At 39.0% G+C, this 14,204-nt stretch overlaps 1 protein-coding gene across 2 annotated transcripts; it reads left to right on the plus strand.

Annotated features, from left to right (window-relative positions):
* The first annotated feature begins 924 nt into the window (after positions 1-924).
* Positions 925-14,169, plus strand: cracr2aa (calcium release activated channel regulator 2Aa). Of its 2 annotated transcripts, none has more exons than XM_044036396.1 (18): positions 925-1,063; positions 3,722-4,124; positions 5,961-6,072; positions 6,165-6,354; positions 7,472-7,618; positions 7,910-8,000; positions 8,152-8,247; positions 8,735-8,922; positions 9,206-9,277; positions 9,472-9,517; positions 9,660-9,748; positions 9,856-10,186; positions 10,291-10,426; positions 10,686-10,767; positions 11,038-11,152; positions 11,257-11,358; positions 11,565-11,641; positions 12,757-14,169. In XM_044036396.1, exons 2-18 carry the CDS (start codon positions 3,909-3,911, stop codon positions 12,842-12,844), a joined length of 2,178 nt encoding a protein of 725 aa, XP_043892331.1. In that variant the 5' UTR covers positions 925-1,063; positions 3,722-3,908; the 3' UTR covers positions 12,845-14,169. The 2 variants fall into 2 exon arrangements, with proteins under 2 accessions (XP_043892331.1, XP_043892332.1); XM_044036397.1 differs by having other exon boundaries at positions 9,859-10,186.
* The last annotated feature ends 35 nt before the right edge of the window (positions 14,170-14,204 follow it).

The raw sequence follows: 14,204 nt of genomic DNA on the forward strand, positions 1-14,204 counted from the left end.
ATGGCATTTTCAGAAATGTACAGAGGTGAAGAAAATGCAGAATTGTACACAAAATAAAGAATTATCCCAGTTTCATGCTGTTGTCCTCTTTCATCCATGCATAAAACGAGCTCTTTCCAAATCATCATTACTCAGCATCCTCCAGTGTAAACACATCTGGCTCGGAAAACTCAGCTGGAGCATTGCCTCGCACGCATCTGTTTGCTGCAAATCAGCCTTTCAAAAACTATGTAAAGTGGAGGCAGTCAAAGCTCAAGGGCCCTCATCACTGCCACACATGTGGAAGATCCATGTAGTTTTCAATCCATGCAGTTTGGACGTATGACAGTTGTGGCTTGGGGGTGTGGGGTGTGTGTGTGTTACACCTGCTTAGCACCTGCTTAAGACTGTTCCCCCTGTAGATTACACCCACACTTTATCTGGCCATATGGAGCTTGTAAATTGTAAAACCTGCATGTGTATGTGAAGGGTCAATACTTTTAAAAATATACTGTAATAAAAGCAGGTGATTACATACCAGTTTCCGTTTTTATGGTGGATCAACTAGAACTGTAGTATTATTCCAGATCTAGAGAAGGTCCTATACTGCCCTCATCTGAGAATTATTGGTACTACTTCTGCACGACACCACTGCACAACACTAAATGGTCAATACCTGAAGGCAAAGTAAAGGAGAAAGTTGTAATAATAGCATTCTGTAAAACACTTCTCTGTCTCTAAAACATGTAGTATTAATATTAGTATTAGATAAAAAGTATTAGTATATTAGTATAAGATAAAAATGCAAAAAGTCTTATACTGGAACAAGTCAATTAGTAAGTTGCAGATACAAGAGACAACAGACAACGTAAGAAAGAAAGCAAAGAGTGCACACTTCCTTGTTAGTGTTGCCGTGGTTACCGAAGATGATGCCCCTCCCCCTGGGTTTGCTCCGTCAGCGCTCAGTCAAATTCCTGCACTCACTACTGTGACACTGAAAACTGTCAACTTCACGTCAAGCGGGATAAGTCGACACAATGAGTTAATGAAGTCCTTCAAAGTGAATGTCTCTCTTCACTCACAGGTTCGTATTTATCACCTAACTTTCTCACCTGTCTCCACTTTAGCTTAATTAACCTGACTGTGTGTGTGCACGCGCTCTTGCCGCTGTTGTTGTCAGCCGGATACTTCAGCTGCTGTTGTCTTTTCTCTACTGTTACATGTTCATTTTAAACGTCAAATAGTTTTTTGTTTGTCACAGGAAGTTTCACAATAAAATAAAGTGTGCCTTCAGTCAAGGAAGCGGCCGTTTTGTCTTGCTACACACGTGCTTTGTGAAACTGGAGCTCGTGGTTTGTCCTTGTGTGGCAGTTATTGTTTTGCTTATCACGAGCCTTTATGCTTTAATTGTCCACTGTGTCAGTTGACAGATGTAGTTTGGTATTCTGAGAGGCAGCTTACGTGTGTTTAGACTGTGCTTCGAGCAGAGCAGCAGACCACTGATGATGATTGTTGACGTGAGAAAGATGGCTGTGGTCACTCTCCAGGAAGTGGGGTAGAGTTGAATATAGTTTTAGCTGAGACACATTCAGGTTGTCACATGAATAATGTTTGAGAAGTTCAGTCACCACCATCTCTTGATAGTTATTTCCTAACTGAACCATATGATGGAAACAATTTCACAACAGCCAGTCAGGGGGGTGATCCACTGAAAACACAGAAAACAGTTTGTTTGTTGAAGAGACTGGTGTAACAATAGCTCCATACTCAGGAAGACAGTCGTGAGTCATCTTTAAAAACCCTGTTGCATGTCATCATATACTTCCACATTTGAAGCAGGATGACCCAGCAGGTTATAACATAGAACTCAGTGCTTATGTCATTTATTTCAGAGCCAGTATAAACCACATTGATGTTTGACTGCAGAAGTCACAGAGTGAGAGATAGCAAACCTGTGTACCTTAGGTCATGGGAAGTTGAACATGCAGCTGATGTAGCCACAGCTCTAGACCAACTAAATAAGTATGACCTGTATTAACATATGTAGCTTCAGGTCAAACCGTTAAACAAGATTAACTGACTCTTGAAAAATGTATAACTAATGTAGTTTCAGTTGATTTATCATTCTGTTCGCTAACCCTAACCCTCATCAACATCATACCATGTATGTAAATGAGTAAATTTAAGCAAATAGAGTTATGTCATGTGCAAGATGTGATCTCTGTTAAATAAATGTCTTTCCATTGTAGTATCTGCACGGAAGCAGGTGTCCTAGCAAATGCCACTGGTGTTTTTCCTTTTCTGACATCCTTGTACTGTACTCTTATGTCACTGTGGCCACCTGTCTCAACATATGATACCAAGTTTAAACACAGGAGCCATAACACTTCGTTTGGCTGCTGCCCAATGGAAAAATCTTTATAGATAAGACAATATTAAGTACTGAAAGTCGGAGGGAAAAAACAAACACAATTTAACTCTGATCTAATAACAATATATGGTTCCCTGTTTTTTAGTTCCTCCTGATGCTTGTTGTGGGTTAATGACATCCCTTGGGAGGTTTCTCATGCTTGCAAGATGTTGCACAATGTTTATGTTCAAACTTTGAAGTGTGACATACTCAGCAGTTGCCAGTGTTGTTGCTTAATGTCAGATACAAGACATACATGAAATCTAAAACAAATGTTTTTATTGAAATGTTTTATTGAGCCTAATAATGGTTGATACTATTAGAGTTGTTGTATAATATCTGTCAGTTATTTTACCCACCTACATGCATTTATTTTCTTACTGTCTCATACACAACAATATATGTGTATATATATATATATATATATATACATATATACATATACACACACACACACACATATATATATATATATATATATATATATATATATATATATATATATATATATATATACACTTGCATGGGTAAATAGAAATGCCATCAGATTCTCTTTTTTTATGAATTGACTAGGACAACACTCGGTGCAGAGCAATGAAAAGCAGTCTTCCAAATCAGTGGGCAAAGAATTATAACCTGCTTGAAAAAACCCATTACGAGTGAGACACATCAGTCAATATTTCCAGGCAGACAAGAAGACCCCCCTCTACATAACACAACTTTCCTCTTCAATTTTCAGTTTGGTTTCCTTTTACTTGTCAGAGGACATTAGACCCAGCGAGGACTGTCAAACATGAAACTTGGGTGAAGGAGAAGAAGAAGAAGCAGCGCAGTGTTTTGTTTTAGGTGAACAGCAGTGAATTATTATCTCTGCCAAACAGGTTGTGTTTTTGTCAGCATTTGTCTGTTTGTGAGTTGCATAACTCAAAGTGAATAATGGATTTTGATGGAACTTCCTGTGGATGTAGGTTATGGCATTACGGAAGAAATTATACATTTTGGTGGTGATCCGAATACAGAAATAATGCAGCTTTGGTCGAGGTTTTTCTAGTATTTATATTGAATCTGTAATTCTGCTTTTTTAATTGGATTGATAATGTGTGTGAAAAGGTTACAGAAATATGACCATAAATGACATTTCTATATTTGTTAGGTTATTTTAAAGTGTATATTGACTTCTTGATGGGCTGGATAAGCTTTTTAATGATGCTTTATTAATACATAACCCATTTTAGATGCAGCACAAACATTTAAAATAAAGTCGCTAGCTGTATCTAATGGACAAATTAGATATATTCTAAACTGAAGTAACTGCTTCTGTCTATCTCCTAGGTATCATCGACTAATTAAAGAGGTGGTTGCTAAGAGATGACAGCCTGTGACATTGGTGAAAGCTTCTGATGTACAGCAGCCTGAAGCTCAGTGGGATCTCTTTTCTCCACACCTCTGTCTGTACATCACCCATCACTCATGTGACGGACGCAGGAAACACTCTTGTATCAACAGACTCACAAACACCATGGAAGCTTTTGCTCGTGCTCCCTGTGCCAGCAACGACGCCACAGCCAGCACTGTGGCCCGAACTGTATGGCAAAGGCAAGGAGTTGGCACTGAAGAGGGGAAATGCGAGAAGAACGGGAACATGGGACAAAACACAATCCTGGAGAAAACCCATGACTTCTTCCAGATGTGTGACATCGAAAACAAGGGCTTCATCACCCGGCGTGACATGCAGGTGAGGCTGATTATCCACGGTTGATAACTGTGTGGACCTATCAAGTTCTTAGTAATAGTTTGAGGACTGGTCTTTGTTGTATTTGAGTAATTCAGATCATTTTTGATTTTAAGAAACTCAGTTACTAACATTGATAATTTGTGGTGCTTCCAATCATCCATGATTTTATATCGCACTACAGTTGTATTTTCTAAAAATTTTACCAAAAAATAATTTGCTCATCCAGGGTCAGCATAGAATGCAGGGGCGGTTTGTGAGCTCATTAAGGATTCTGAGCAGGGCATGAATAGAACATGTGCAACTTATTCAAAGCAATATAAAAGAGACATGCGGAGGCTTTGTCACGCTACTGTGCAGATTCATGTGTCCTTCAGATATTCATCACTACCATGGCTGATCCTTTGATGAAGCACTTGTGAGCTCTCATTGAGAGGAGTATAAATACATGCGGGGGTTCTTTGATCTTGTGTTAATACTACTAATACTAATGAATTGGAAATTAGATGGTGAGTAGTAGAGTGGTTCACTGGACTGTGCAGTGAAGAATGTGTTAAAAAGTAGCTCCCACCTTTCCTCTCCCATCCCACAGAATAGGGAAAAAAGTAACGGCCAAAACCAAAAACAAACAAATAAACAAAATCCCCACACACTAATATTAAATATCACTTTCCACCCACACTTTCCACCCAACAGACTTTCAACCCACTTTGGCTATATCAGTTTTATACAAACTTGCACTGTTGTCAGGCAAAGATTAATTTATACAACACTGTAAATCCTAATTTGTGAAACATACTTTTGTTGTACTAAAAAATGTTTATTAACCAAAGTACAATTGTGTCTGACTTCAATTAAGTAAGTAAAAAAACAAAAAACATGTGTAATACTGTGTACTACTATGTTCAGATGCAAATGCACAGCAACTAGCCAGTCATTATGTATGTTTTAGGTCATACAGTTCATAGTTATGATGAATATAATGTAGATGAATACCCACTGAAGAGGGAAGTAAATGTACAGGGTAGAAAAGTGTATTTCTCAAAAATTAAAAAATCCAGGTCCATAACATCAGGTCAACAAGTGATTTTGAGTACATTTCACGACCAGATGACAGGCGAGCTTTACTACTCTACTGTTTGCCGACATGAGGGATATGTTTTCCCCAGATAACAGTTTACAAGACCAGCTGATACTCTCTCACACTGATGCTATTATTTCCCAGTTTCTGCCTTGGATTGCATGGGTGGCATCAGTCAACATTCGCCGCAGAGTAAACACAACATAAAAACCTAAAAGGTGGTTACAGAGGTGTGGTAGTGTTGGCTTTTCTTGTGAATTGTCCAGCAGTTACCTTTACTTAAGGAGCAGCTGTCACTCCTCTAGTGCAATCTCTGTATGGCTTCTTCAAATCTTCTGTTAAACCAGCATGTTTCCCAGCGGAGCAGCACAGTGTTCAGTCACCGAAGACTGTAAATATGGAAGAGCACAGTCGTTGTTGTGTTAAACATTAAAGTCTAATGTCAATTTCTTCAGCAGTGTATTGCAAGGAGGACATAGTGGATGTGCATGTGTTAAACATTTCAGGTTTAAGATTTGAAAGTGGCGATTTAGAATATACCCAACATCACAAATTATTAAAGCTAATTTAGACCAATTGGTGTTAAAACTATATAGAGGAATACCACCAGCAGCTGGGTAGCACATAATCACAACCACACAAATGACTGTCCTTGTAACTCTCAAGCACCAGTTCTTAGTTGTTATAGCTACAGTGCAGTTAATGTTCTTGTGGATGTCCTCTTGCCAATAGCAGCTGTGTTGTGTCTTGTTTAACAGAGGCTGAATGGCGAGCTGCCTCTCAGTGCAGAGGAGCTGGAGAACGTATTCGATACCCTTGATTCTGACAGCAACGGATACCTTACCCTCAATGAGTTCTCCTCAGGCTTTTGTACGTTCTAAAGACACATTTTTGCCGGTAACTATGTCCCCGCTGTCATCACTGATGTTTTGTCTGTGTACCTGGGCTTTTGATGTTTTTAGGTGCGTTTTTATCTGGCCAGAAGGTCTCTGTAGAGCAAGACATGGCAGACAAGAAACCTGCCAAGTGCCCACCTGAGGTCCTTTACCAGACCCACTGGGAGGAGAGTCTGGAAAAAGAAGATGAGGATGAAGAAGAGAAACACTTCAGCATGCTAATGGGGAGCCTTGGAGCCAACAACATATTTGAAGAGTGAGTACTGTCTGTGTGTGTGTGTGTACGTCATATCTTTGCACTTTGTCAACATTTCCGTTTGAGCCTTCACTGTATTTTAAGCCTCATCACCTGTACAAACTCTACTAGAGTTTCCACACTGAAACAACGCTGCCCATGTGTTTTTTTCATTTTCAAATGTGTTCCATAGTTTATTATTTAAAAGAATAATACGTTTTAAATATAACAAATCTTAAGTTCTAGAAACTTTCCTTCACAAACCATCACCACTAACCTTGTCTGCACTGGATTGTGTGATTGAAATTTAATGACAGGATATGAAATGCATGAGCAGACTCACCTTTAACAAACAACTCCAACTCAATAAAAGTAAACAACAGTGGAGGTGGATGCTAGACTGTCACATCCTATCAGTTTCTGCATACCCAAGTTTGAGATGACATTTCATATCACTTTGTGCAGTACTAACGGATGGGGCCAGACTTTAAGTATTTGTTACTGTAGAAAAATCTTAGACAAATTTTCCTCAACCTAATTATAGCACAGAACTAAAATACTTTGTTGCTTGTGTAAACACAATTACATCATTGTTTCATTGCTGCGCTCTTATTTAGCAGCGTATTTTAATGCAAATCCCATCATTTAAATCATTGTTCATTTCCAGTGAATGGTCTGTATTTAGCACCTTAACACCTGTTCACTCACTGTCATACAGCGCATGTATGTGCAGCACGCTTTTTGTCACACATCTTTCATACCCATTCACACGCCGCTGCTGCTACAGCTGTCGGGGGCTATATGGGTTTAAGTGTCTTGCTCAAGGGCACATTGGCATGTAGTCTAGTGGAGCTGGGAATCGAACACACAACCTTTCGTCGGTCGTCACAATTACCAGATTATTATGTTTTGCTGTTGTAAAATGAAACGGTTTTTTTTCTAGGTAAATGATTTGGAATTTAAATTAATAATAATCTGGTGCTTGTGAAGGTTGCTGTGCTAGAATTTCCTCTTGTGCCGTCATTATATTTCTATTTTTATTCAAAAAAGGGGATATTGAATTTCTGGTGAAACCATGTGACATTTCAGGGGAGAATTTTACTTCATTACCACTGCTCCTTCATTCAATCCCATGCAGTCCAGCAGAGGTGCGCAGTTTATGGGCCCAGCTGCGCCGCGATGAACCACATCTTTTATCTAATTTTGAGGACTTCTTGGCCCGAGTGTCATCCCAAATCAAAGAGGCTAACCAGGAAAAGAGGGAGATGGAGAGTGCTCTCATAAGGTCAGGCTGGGGCATCTTTGTTTGTTTGATTATTACGTTTCAGAGTTTCAAAGGTTATCAGAGGCTAATTAAACGATGTTGTTCCTTGTGAAAGGGTATAGAAAATGACTTGGGTGGTTCTGTTTGGATATGATTAAAATATGGTGTTTTAACCCTCTGTTAATTTATTTTAAGATATTTTTCTATAGTCTTCACCATGGCGTTTAGCGGCTGATTAATTTACTTACAGCATGTGAGTTGAGGTAACTGCTATACAAACCATATTAACCTATGTTATTCTTACCCATACAGAAAAGCAGCAACACATGATGATGAGATCCAACGCCTGTATGAAGAAATGGAGCAGCAAATAAAAAACGAAAAAGACAAAATTGTGCTACAGGTACAAAAACATATTAGTAACCATTAGTCAAGGTTCTCTTAGTTGTCATTTCTCTGAAGTAGTGTATGTACTACATAGTATACATGTCCTACATTCTCACATGTTTTGAGTCCTTCCTCTCTCTTTTTTTTTTTTATTCCTGCCCTTGAAGGACTATGAACGTTTTTTGTCACTGAGTCAAGACCTGGAGCTGCAGCTGTCCAGCAAAGAGAAAGAGCTGGAACAACTCTCCCAGAAACAGAGAAGGGTGAGTGAGATCCATCAGCGTGAATCCCTCCACAGTGCACTGCGGTATTCATCTATGAGGGAGATGTTGCCTCGGGTTTCCCATGGGGAAATAAACTGTAAAAGAAGCAACGGCACATAAAACAAGAACAAGCTAATAAAGTAATTCAGTAACGCTCCATCACTTTTCGAACGTCATTGATAAATATGTAAAACTCACATGTTGAAGCATTTAATAATTACAATTCGATTGTTTTAATGTCTAATGATACTGAATGTTGGATCACTCCCTTTGACAATGCTTAGCTTTATACTTGATATGTTATTGCAGCACTATACTAGTATATATGCAGCAGTTATACCACGCACTGGTATCACAAAAACCATATAGAGACAGTCAGGTATTCTATGTTTCTACATCACTGCTATGTTTGCTTTTCCATCCTATGGGAAGGGTTGAGCCAGTTGCTGTACATTTACTCATTTGTTATTTGTATATGGCTTTTCAGTTGGAGCGTCAGTGCAACGACCTTCACAGCGAACAACATGTGACCAAGGTGGAGAACGTGAAGCTGAAGCAGACAAATGATGAGTTGGCACAGGAGCTGGAGCACACCAGCCAAGAGCTCATCTTGGCACAGGAGCAGCTGAGTCTGCTGCAGGAACAGTCGTCAAGGCTCCACGAAGAGAAGGAAATGTGAGTTTGTTCAGAGTCAATCTTTGTCGATATATGTCTGATTATGTAACACATACTTTACACAACACACAATTTTACCATTAACTAACAAGAGCTGAAAGCTTACTATGAGTTGTCATGAAAGTTGATTTCCTCCACAAATGACTTTTGTGTTTCTCGTCTCATTTATATTATGATATCCTTTTGTTGACCACCCATATGTCAATAGTTGATAGAACTGGTATTTAGCATTTCTTTTGGTCTGGGTTATATTTCTCTAACCAGTTTTGATTTTTCAATGCAGGGACATTTACAGACTGACTGAGGGACTTCAGCGAGAGCGAGCAAGCCTCCTCAAACAACTGGACCTGTTGAGGTATGATCAGTAGAAGCTTAAACATTATTTACTCTGATGCCTTTCTTTTACACAGTAAACATTTTGGAAGAATTTACTTTCAAAATTGGATAGGGGGAGGTACTGATTTTGTCAGTTACACAATGCTGGGATTGTTTAAGGATTATTTGTATGTTATCAATCTCTCCATGTCTTTTATTTCCTTTTGAATCTAGGGAAATGAACAAACATTTAAGGGATGAAAGGGACATTTGTTATCAGGTATGTGCCATAAATTTTAGAAAAATGTATTCTGTGTAATATTTAAAATTCTGCAAACCTTTTTGCCCTACTTTAAATATTAGAGGAATATAGAAAGTCTAAAACCTTTATCTTAATTTAACTTCATTTTTTATTTCTTCAGAATCCAAAGAACTGTAAAACAACACCAAGTATGAAGCAGAGGCCTTTATACGGTGTTGTGAAACAAATGAACACAAATGTCTTCAAAAGGTAAAAGATCGAGTCGTATGTTAAATACTCTTACCTGTGATTACTGCAGTATGTTCAGTGTATGGTCAGTGGCTTTAATGGGTGGTGTTGTATGTGCTTTGCACCAGCAGTGGCGATGAGGAGGAGCTGATCCCCAGCTCTGTGAGGCAGAACATAGCCAATGGGTCGTACCAGCCCTCCTGCCTGGCAGAGAGAAGAGGACAACTCCAGAGAATTATCTCCATCGAAGAAGACCATCTCCCACACTTGCTCCACAATGACCGTCAAGTTCAAACCGCTCTTCCAGAGTGCAGTGAAGGAGAGGAAGCCTCCGACAGTGAGGAGAACATGGACTTGGTGATGAGTGATATTTACCCGTGTTCAAGTGAAAATGTGGAGGACAGGGAAACACCCACTTCGCCAAGGGTTCAGCCTGTTGGTAAAGAGACGAGTGTCAATGTAAGCATGTGGACATCGAGTCGATGCACTGTTTCTGTGAAAGTGCATCCTTACCCCGTCGTTCCAGTATCTGCTCCCACAATTCCTCTCTTTCTTTTTGTTAGCCGGAGGAAATCGGTCCCTCCGCTCCCGACCGGCTCTTCAAGATCGTCTTGGTGGGAAACTCCAACGTAGGAAAGACGTCCCTCCTTCAACGATTTTGTGATGACTGTTTTCATGCTGGCACATCTGCCACTGTGGGTATGTACTTTACACTGCACAAACACAATGATGTCTACTGTCAGTTTCTGTGTACAAAGGTGTGGAAACACCACTCTCTGTGGTTAACCTTAGACTGTGTGTGTTAAGATTAAAAAGTAAAACTTTTCCACCCTCTTGTATTTGTTGGTTTCACTAATCCAAGCATTAAAAATGACATTTATGTATTTATTTTGATGTTTGTATTTCTATTTTGTGTTGTTGTGTAATGTTTGATCACATACATAGTTTTTCTGTGCAGGTGTAGACTTCAGTGTTAAGACAATAACAGTGGACAACAGCCAGGTGGCACTGCAGTTGTGGGATACAGCAGGACAGGAAAGGTGTGATGAATTACTACATTGGAAAAGAGTCTTGATTATGACGTTCACTTAAGTAACTTCTGTCTGTTGTGTTTTTTAGACTGATGTCACTGTATGATGCAAGAGTGTACATGTTGAATTGTTACACATTCCAAAAGCCAGACATTGTTTTTTTGCTTCATTTCAGGAATCAAATGTGATGCATACGCCAGTATACATATGCAGTTAAAGTGCAGTTACCAAGGATTCTTGATGCAGCAGTGAAAACATAATGTCCATGTCTCTCTGCAGGTATCGAAGCATCACCAAGCAATTTTTTCGCAAGGTCGATGGCGTGGTCGTGATGTATGACGTTACATCAGAGCAGAGCTTCACTGCTGTCAGACAGTGGCTGACGAGTGTCAAGGTAAATTTTGAACAGAAGTGCCCCGAGCAGAATGTTTTTTTCCAGTCCTTTTATAAACCAAGATGGATTCTCTTATGACAACGCATACTTTTCTTCTGTCACAGGAGGGGGCAGGTGAGGACATCCCTATTATGCTTTTGGGAAACAAGACAGACAAGGACGCCGAGAGACAAGTTCAGAGAGCACTCGGTGAAAGACTTGCCAAGGTCTGTATGTCTGCTTTTATTCACTTTATTAAGTTCATTCTTTACCACAGTCTGAAAAAGGGAACATTTAGTTGATGTTGCATAAGGGGATATGTTTTTATTGCCCTACTGTGTGTAGTTTCTCTGTTCTTGATACAAACATTGTATTTCTGTCTCAAGAACAGTTCTTTTAACAGTCAGCATCATCATTTTTGGCATTTTTTCAGGAATGCCAGATGACTTTCTATGAGTGCAGTGCATGCTCTGGACACAACGTGGGGGAGTCCATGGTTCATTTAGCCAGGTGAGCATGTGGCTGCGTGGTGCGTGTGAGTTTATGTTGAAAAATGGTAAATGGCCTGTATTTATATAGCCCTTAGCTGCAATTTTGCCATTCAGACTGGTTAAGTGTCTTGCCCAAGGGCAAGGTATGTAGACTAGCTGAACCAGGGATTGAACCCACAACCTTCAAGTTGAAAGTCAACCCCTCAAGACAGGACAATGGTAACTATGTTGGGCTAAATGTGGAGTGACTCATTGCTTCATTCGTGCAATAACAGGATTATTTCAGTTCTGAAAACAGATTTTTTTAATTGTTTTTGTTTGGAAAAACAAAATGCCTTGTTCTTCCACTTCAAGAAACAGTATGACATTGTTCACATTTTAAGTGATGAGAAGTGGAAAATCTAATTAATCTTTTAGATTTATTTGAATATATTTCAAATAAGTGCAGTAACCTTGGGGTATCACACAATGTCCATTTCACTTTGCAGAAACTCCAGTTTAGTTCTCTCTTTCATACAAACTGTGTATTAGGGTTGGGTAGAGCAAGACTAGTACAGGCAGAGTGGGTCTGTGACACAGAATTATTAATTATTTCTCACTGTCTCTTTGCAGCTTCAACTTTATTTATTTCACTCCCTGTCCAAGTCATTGATTGCAGATTTTTTCCCCCCTTTTTTGTTGCATTTGCCCACTCATGGATCATCAGTGTGTGTGACACAGTCTGGCTCCTCCTGCCCCTCCCTCACTCACTCTCTCTGTGCAGTGTCACTGATCATCAGCTGATGCCCGACTTCCTTCTTCTCTCTCCCTTCCTCCCCCTCTCTCTGTTAGAACAGTGCCGTCACACACGTGTTAATGCTGACAGCCCTTTATCTGATTTAAATTAGTGTCAGTAGAGATGCCACTAATTCTGGCATCTATACTTACTGTCAGTAATTCTGCATGGAACAACCAAACAAGCATTACTGTCAGGAGCAGACATGACATTTAGCTACACAGCAACAAAACAAATGAAAGCAGTGAGCGCTCAAAGGTTGAAAAGCAATACGCATTGCATTCATAAGTGAACATCAGTGTGCACCGATCAAGTGTCATCTGTAATTCTTTGTTAAAGCCTCATCATTTTTTTCTCAGAGCCCTGAAGGAACAAGAGGACAAAGACAAGGAGAAGACCGTGGAGCTGCTCAGCAGTCCTTTGGAGAAGAAGAGATCCTGCTGCTAACAGTTAAACAGTAAACGCACACAGTGACACTACCCTACACTGCTATGATACACAGTGTATTCGTATGTATGTCCACAGGAAACATTATTTAAAATCTCGGCACAACTGCTTTCCACTTTTCTCTTTTAATAATCTGGTTAAACTCGACAACAAAATACTGTATATCCTGTCATGTGTCACGAATGTTATTGCACTTTTATAGTCATGTACTATATATGATTCCTTGGGTAGTAGTTGCAGCTGAAACCCCAAATGTATTTTAACTGAGTTATAGGAAAATAATATTTTTAATAACAATGTAGGAAATGTTCAAATGTTCCTTTGAGAGTAAAATATGAACAAAACAATATATTTTTTGTTATTTAAAGACTGGTTAATTGCTCTGAGCGTAACTCAAATTTTTATTCCTCCTCCAAAGGCCTTTTATCTGTCACGTGGGCGTTTTACTTTACATCTTCAGTCAATGTTATGTGTTGCCTAATGTTTTTTTTAGCCCGTTTTGCTTCTTCAGCTTTTTTTTTTTTAATTTACAGTTAAATACTTCAGCAGTCACATGAACACACTTGTGATGTGTAGTCTTTGTTCACATTATCTCGGAGAGGTGTTCTTCTGTCGGTGGTTTGTGTCACAGTAGAATCTTGTACCGGTGTCTCAGCTTCCTCACCTGTGGGAAAATTCACTATAGCTTAAATAAACAAAAAATTACTATGGCGTTAAAATGCAAATCACAAGCTTCAAAAGTAGCATTTCCTCCCGGGGGTGTTGTGTTTAATAACATTATTTTTGACACTTCATATAAATGTCCATCAAGTCATTTTGTGTAATTGTTGTACATGAGCATTGATTACACAAAATATTGATTTCATGTCATGTCAATCTGCCTCAGTGCCAAGTATTTTATGAAAAAAGTGAAATAGTGTCACTGTACCTGTAAGTTGTTTTGTGTTATATGTGTGTCATAGAAACATTATAGTATGAGAGAGAGAGAGAGAATGATAGTATGTGGTTAAATATTCAGATTTTGCCACTCTCTATTGCACTATAGCCACTAATAGTGCTTCACTACCGCCAGTACCTTGCACATAATCTTCATTACTGTTCGACTGAGTGTGATGTAAATATCGTAAAAACAAATGAATAAATATTTGTTTATGTGAGTATTAATTATATGAAAAACACTTGGTGTTGCATCCACTTCTTCCTAGTAAAGTAAGTCACACAGAGAATAGTTTCAACATTGATGTTTACTCAGTTTTGAAGTCAATAGTATGACTTATGACAATATGTAAAATGACATTTAACTGAAATAAAACATGTGGAATTAACATGCCAATTATTATTGTTATTATTATTATTAGAA

This window comes from Solea senegalensis, linkage group LG10, assembly GCF_019176455.1.
Source record: "Solea senegalensis isolate Sse05_10M linkage group LG10, IFAPA_SoseM_1, whole genome shotgun sequence".
In the NCBI taxonomy this organism is placed as follows: Eukaryota; Metazoa; Chordata; class Actinopteri; order Pleuronectiformes; family Soleidae; genus Solea; species Solea senegalensis.

What these genes read in the sequence shown, in the direction of transcription:
- cracr2aa (XM_044036396.1), top strand. Translation starts at nt 3,909, where the DNA reads ATGGAAGCTTTTGCTCGTGCTCCCTGTGCCAGCAACGACGCCACAGCC. An exon ending in AAGACAAAATTGTGCTACAG is followed by an intron (nt 8,001 to 8,151) that starts GTACAAAAACAT and finishes CTGCCCTTGAAG; the next exon opens with GACTATGAACGTTTTTTGTC. An exon ending in TCCATGGTTCATTTAGCCAG is followed by an intron (nt 11,642 to 12,756) that starts GTGAGCATGTGG and finishes TTTTTTTCTCAG; the next exon opens with AGCCCTGAAGGAACAAGAGG.